The 6,553-nt window shown below is 41.1% G+C and overlaps 1 protein-coding gene across 7 annotated transcripts in view; it reads left to right on the plus strand.

Annotated features, from left to right (window-relative positions):
- LOC110093853 (endonuclease MutS2) overlaps nt 1-6,553 on the plus strand; it is a 72,512-nt gene that overhangs the window by 21,534 nt on the left and 44,425 nt on the right. For 5 of the 7 annotated variants that reach the window (XM_028695175.1, XM_020818870.2, XM_028695176.1 and 2 more), the window contains 2 exons: nt 4,640-4,760; nt 4,838-4,897. In XM_028695175.1, the coding sequence (XP_028551008.1) occupies nt 4,640-4,760; nt 4,838-4,897 (181 nt within the window). The remainder of the gene's footprint in view (nt 1-4,639; nt 4,761-4,837; nt 4,898-6,553) is intronic. The other 2 variants (XM_028695177.1, XM_028695179.1) reach the window with 1 other exon arrangement.

The raw sequence follows: 6,553 nt of genomic DNA on the forward strand, positions 1-6,553 counted from the left end.
ATCTACTTGCATATGTGTATTTATACACCAGTTTATGCTTCAGTAAATACATTTGAATGCTTTTCAAAATTTCTGTTTTTGTTCACTGCTTTCTCTGTGTTTTCCTTGTTCGACGAAATGATCCGTGAGGATCATTCCTTCGACTTCTTCAATATTGATTTATAATTGCATATCATATTTTATAATTTTATTATTTTTTAAAAAATTTAAAAGACTTTTAACGTAATAACTTAGGTACATTTAAAATTTAGGGCTATTATTGTAATATTAAAAGATTTAGTCACTTTGATTATTAATTCCTTTCTCTTTGAATACATCGTTATAAAAGCATTATTCTATCGTCTATATTAATTTCCAGCATTCCTGTTGTTGTGTCATGGAATGTTCGCGGCGGTAGAGAAATATATAGTTTAACGTCTTAGCAATGTACGAAGATCCAACACACACACAGATAAAAAGAGAGGGTGTAGCGTTCATAAGAGACAACAGAGTTTTTATGTGGAAACCCCTGAGAAGGGGGAAAAACCACGGGGCCTGGCCTAGTTTGAATGAATCCACTAGTATTTGCAGTCGATTACAAATGAGGCCCTTCCTTGGGAGAAGGCCTTAGCTTGATGATACAAATGTACATCATATAGTGCATATTACATGGTGGGAGTTACATAGACATGTGTTTGTTTTATCGACAGGACCATAGTCGATAGGTTGGAGGCCGAAAAGATCGTTGTCTGGTGATAGAGGTTGGAAGGACCGTAGTCAACAGGAGATCAGGGTTAGAAAGACCGTTGTCTAGTGATGGAGGTCGGATGAACCATAGTAGGTGACAGAGGTCAGAAGGACCGTAATCGGCAGGAGACCAGGGTCAGAATGACTGTTGTTTAGCGATGTAGGTCGGAAAGACCGTAGTCGGCAGGAGATGGGGGTCTGAATGACCATTGGTATAGGGCGGTACTCTGGTAGAATTCTAGGCATCAGGTGATGGACTAATAGAAGTTCAGGCCTCACGTGATGGTCCGGCAAAAGTACGGGCCTCAGGTGGTGGTTCGGGGAGTCCGGGCCTCAAGTTGTGGTCCGGTGGAAGTCCGGGCCTCAGGTGGTGGCCTGGTGGAGTACGGGGCCTTAAGTGGTGGTCCGAAGGAAGTATGGGCCTCAGATGGTGGCCTGGCAGAGCATAGGGCCTTAAGTGATGGTTCGGAGGAAGTCCGGGCCTCAAGTGGTGGTTCGGCTGAGCAACGGCATCAGGCGGTGGTCCGATGGAGTTTAGGGCCTCAAGTGGTGGTCCGGAGGAGCAACGACGTCCGGCGGTGGTTCGGCGGAGGTGAGGGCCTCAAGTGGTGATCCAGCGTAGCAACGACGTCAGGCGGCGGTCCGGCGAAAGTGAGGGCCTCAAGTGGTTGTCCGGCGGAGCAACGGCGTCATGCGGGACCTCAAGTTGTTGTCTGGCGGAGCAACGATGTCAGGCGGTGGTCCGGTGGAGGTGAGGGCCTCAAGTGGTGGTCCGGCGGAGCAACGGCGTCCGGCGGTGGTTCGGCGGAGGCGAGGGCCTCAAGTGGTGATCCGGCAGAGCAACGGTGTCAGGCGGTGGTCCGGCAAAAGTGAGGGCCTCAAGTGGTGGTCCGACGGAGCAACAACGTCAGGCGGGACCTCAAGTGGTTGTCTGGCGGAGCAACGGCGTCAGACGGCATTCAGGTGGAGGTGAGGGCCTCAAGTAGTGGTCCGGCGAAGTCAACTGTTGCGTTCTGGAGTATTCGCGGCGGTAGAGAAATATATAGTTTAACTTCTTAGCATTGTACGAAGATCTAGCACACAATCAGATAAGAGAGAGGGTGTATTATTCATAAGAGTCACCAGAGTTTTTACGTGGAAACCCCTAAAAAGGGGAAAAACCACGGGGCCTGGCCCAGTTTGAATGAATCCACTAGTATTTACAGTCGATTACAAATGAGGCCCTTCTTAGAAAGAAGGCCTTGGCTTGATGTTATAAATGTACGTCATATAGAGCGCATTACATGGTGGGAGTTACAATAATCAACATAGACATGTTTGTTTGGTCGGCAGGACCATAGTCGGCACGAGATAGGTCAGAAAGATCGTTGTCTGGCGATGTAGATTAGAAGGACCGTAGTAGGCGATGGAGGTCGGAAGGATCGTAGGAGGTAGAAGACTGGGGTCTGAAAGACTGTAGTTGGCAGGAGACCGGGGTCAGAAAAATCGTTGTGTGTTGATGGAGGTCGGAAGGACCATAGTAGGCGATATAGGTCGGAAGGATCGTAGTCGGTAGGAGACCGGGGTCTGAAAGACCGTTGGGTGTTGATGGAGGTCGGAAGGACCATAGTTGGCGACATAGGTCGGAATGATCGTAGTCGGTAGGAGGCCGGAGTCTGAAAGATCGTAGTTGGCAGGAAATCGGGGTCAGAAAGACCGTTGGCTGGTGATGGAGGTCGGCGGTATTCTGGGAGAACTCTAGGCATCAAGTGGTGGCCTGGTGGAGCTAAAGGCCTCAAGTAGTGGCCCGATGGAAGTCCGGGCCTCAGGTGGTGGTCCGGGGGGAGTTCGGACCTCAGGTGGTGGCCTGATGGAGCACAAGGTCTCAAGTGGTGGTCCGGCAGAAGTTCGGGCTTCACGTGGTGGTCCGACAGAAGTCCGGGCCGCAGGTGGTGCCTTGGTGGAACACAAGGCCTTAAGTGGTGGTCCGGAAGAAGTCTGAGCCTCAGGTGATGGTCTGGCGGAGCAACGACATCAGGCGGTGGTCCGGCAGAGCAACGACATCAGGCGGCGGTCCGGCGGAGGTGAGGACCTCAAGTGGTGGTCCGGTGGAGCACAGGACGTCAAGCGGTGGTCCGACGGAGGTGAGGACCTCCAATGGTGGTCCGGCGGAGCAACGACGTCAGGTGGTGGTCCGGCGGACGTGAGGGCCTCCAGTGGTGGTCCGACGGAGCAACAGTGTCATGCGGTGGTCCGACGGAGGTGAGGGCCTCAAGTGGTGGTCCAGCGGAAGTCCGATGGTGGTGGACCAGTGGTGGTTCGACGGAACTCCGGCGGTGGTCGGCGAAACTCCGACGGTGGTCGAGGAGGCAAGGAAGCAAGAGCGATCTCCGATCTCTCTCTTTTTTCCTTAGGCTTAGGGGTCCCCTCTCAAGAGGAGAGAGAGCTCTATTTATAGATTTTGGGAATGACATGACTCGTAAATAGGTGAGAGATCAAGGGTAAATGGGGAGTGGTTGGATGGACGGCTGATATTGAATCCCTTGATCATACACCGTTTGATGGACATTTGAAGGTCTAATTGGCGTCGGAATTCAGTGATCTTGGGCTCGTTGGATTCGTCTCGTCGAGCTGCTCGATTCGAGTATAAGCTTGTTATGTTTGGAAACCGTTTGGTAATCCAAATTGTGGTTTGAACCTTCCAACAGTGCTTCGGGTCCTTGATTTGGACCCATTTGGGCTCGGATTGGGTTGAATTTGGTGTCGTTGGTTTGTATTTCCGAGACGCTCAGTTTGACTGTAAGTTTGCTGAAATCGGAGTTCGGATGGTCTCCGAATTAATTTTTGAAGTTTCCAACTTGATTTTGCATCGAGATTCACGCCCGTTTAAGATATTTTTTTGACGACGTATCACCTGTCAATATAATTGCTTTGGAATCATCCGGTTTCTTATTCACGAAAGGTTCATATATGTATTTTTTTATCACATGCATATAAAAAGTTCATCGATAGCTCAGTGGTTTGGGTGTGTTTTTGGGCTTTTTAAATAAGAGGTTTGATTTACACTTTTATTAGATCTTGTGTTAAATTATTCCATGCAATTTTTAAATTATAAATAGTTTGGAGTAGTATTGCACTTTGAGGAACAGTGTTCGGTCTATTATGAGAAAAAAATTTGGGCAAACAATAATAGATAGAATCTATAAGTGGATTGTAATATGAAATTATGAAGCCTCTTAATAAGCTTATCAAGGAGTGCGCCTAATCTGGAATGGTGCATTTTATTTCTTAAGAAGCGTGAGTCATCCGCCTCAATATGCATCCAAGGCCACTCTTACTTCCCTTTGTATTACAAGTCAGTGGAAGCTGAAGCAAACACCCAAAGTATGATATTTAAGTCAAGCATGTGCTTAATACACTACATATAATTCATCACGCAATTTGCTTTTCATAAGTGAATAGTTAATATATTCCTAGAGACTAGAGTTTAAATGGGCTCTTTCAAGTTTGCCAAAGTTTATAAAAATTAGAAAATAATTAATTAGCAGGCATGTCATTAACCACATAATATTGTTGCCTATTGATCATAGTTAATCCATTTTGAGGTAAAACCTCAGATGGAATTCAAATTGAAGTAACCAAATTGAAGTAACCAAATTGAGGAATAGGATCAATTATATTAATCAGTCAACGCACACCTAATTTTACATTGTTAGAACCTAATTAACTAACAAGAAAAGTGTCAAATGATTAGATTAGTGTAAGTGTCGAGTATTTGTTTCTAAATGGAAGAAACTAATAAGGGGATGACAACTCTTCACTTCCCTGTCATGTTGTCTCCAGAACCAAAATCAGCAAATATATGCTTTGCATCACTAAGATAATTTCCACGGTTTTTTTTTGTCTGTTAACATTCATTCTTTTGTATTAGCAGCTCAGGTTCTGACTATCTGGTTGAGCCCATTGCTGCTGTGGAACTAAATGACGAATTACAGCAAGCACGAGCTCTAGCGGCAAAAGTTGAAGAAGATGTGCTGTCGCAGTTAACTGATAAGGTTTCATATTTTTAAGGTTCTTGAGTGTAGATTATGTTACATTTACTTTGTTATCTGGTTTTTTTTCATTGTAACAGATGCTGGCACAGCTTGGTAGCATACAAAATTTATTGGACACGATGATACAACTAGATGCCGTGGGTAGCCCTAAATATCTCCAATATAATTTGATTGATTAATGTGTACGTATGTATATATATGTATGTATATATATGTATCTATACATACATCTATATTACATATATACATACATATATACATATATACATACATACATACATATACACACGCACACAAAAAAATAATACCTTGACTCTTTATGAAAGACCAAAATGGTCCTCAACTATATTAAATGACCATTTTGATTCCTCAACTCTTTAAAGAGGAACAAAAATAATCCCATGGTGGGACTATCTTGGTTCCTCTTTAAGAACTCGAGAGACCAAAAATATCCTTTTATATAGTTGGGGATCATTTTCGTCATTCATAAAAGGTTTAGGAACCATTTTGATCCTTCTCCCCATATATATATATATATATATATATATATATAATATATAATTATACTATATATACTATATATATATATATATATAGTAATAATACTATTATATACATATATATATATATTATTTATATAGGCCCATAAAGCCCATAGCATTGTGTATTGGATCATTCACCAATGTGGGTCTTTGCTAGTTTCATTTTATCTCTTCTAACTTTTTTATTTGCTCATAGTATTACGAGCAAACGCATATGATACCAATATCACCTATTGGGCACTTATGTTCTACTCTTGTTTTTATTTATTTATTATTTTATTTATTTTTTAATTTTGAGTGGATGCAAATCATGGTCATCAAATGTATGGAAATTCTGAATAAAGAACTTTAATATATTTGTAATTGGACCTTTAAAAAAATAAAAACAAAGGGGCCTTTTGTTTAATCATATAGTGGAATAACATGCTGCAATGTAGCGACAACTTATTAGTTTATGCAAATTACATTTCCCATAGGTCAAAGTTTACAGAGTCGAACCAAGCAACGAAAGAGTTGAATAAAATCAATTTAAGTCTTTTTTTCTTATTATTATTTTTTGATGACTTTTCGTTTAATTTATTTTTAAAATTAAAAATTTTAATATAATTGTAACACCACGGGTTTAGAAGGTGGTGCACCCTAGCTAAATGGGACATGATGAGGAGATTGAACTCAACTATTGAAATAAGTTTCAAGAGCTAAGATCGAATAAAACATATTTTATACTCACAATAAAAATTTCACATACAAGTAATTTAAATAGTAAAGAAAGCAAAGTAACTAAAAATTTTATTTTATTCATAAACTTTTGAACATTAGCACAAACAATGAAGTGAAACAACAATTAACGGAAAAGAAACGAGAAGAAACAATGGCAAAACCTAAGCTATATAAAATGCACAGAGCATGCAGTTCTATGTATTCTATATGTAAGTTTTAACAAGTATTATATATTTAATATGACATTTACTATTTATAATAAAAAATATGATTTTTAGGATAAAATTTATTGCATTCAATATAAGTAACATTCAAGAAAATAGGTTTTGCTATTATATGAATAAATTCAACCTACATGAAATTTATGCATAAATAAATTAAGGCAAAAATCCATTGCAACTTAATTTTTATCATAAACATCAAAGAGAAATATGGGTATGGGTATAGCAAACAAATATTAAAAGACGTGGTTGACAAACTTGTAATATCTAGCAATCTAATACAAATAATAAGGATAAAACCCTAATAGTA

This window comes from Dendrobium catenatum, unplaced genomic scaffold (assembly GCF_001605985.2).
Source record: "Dendrobium catenatum unplaced genomic scaffold, ASM160598v2 fragScaff_scaffold_621, whole genome shotgun sequence".
Classification (NCBI taxonomy): domain Eukaryota; kingdom Viridiplantae; phylum Streptophyta; class Magnoliopsida; order Asparagales; family Orchidaceae; genus Dendrobium; species Dendrobium catenatum.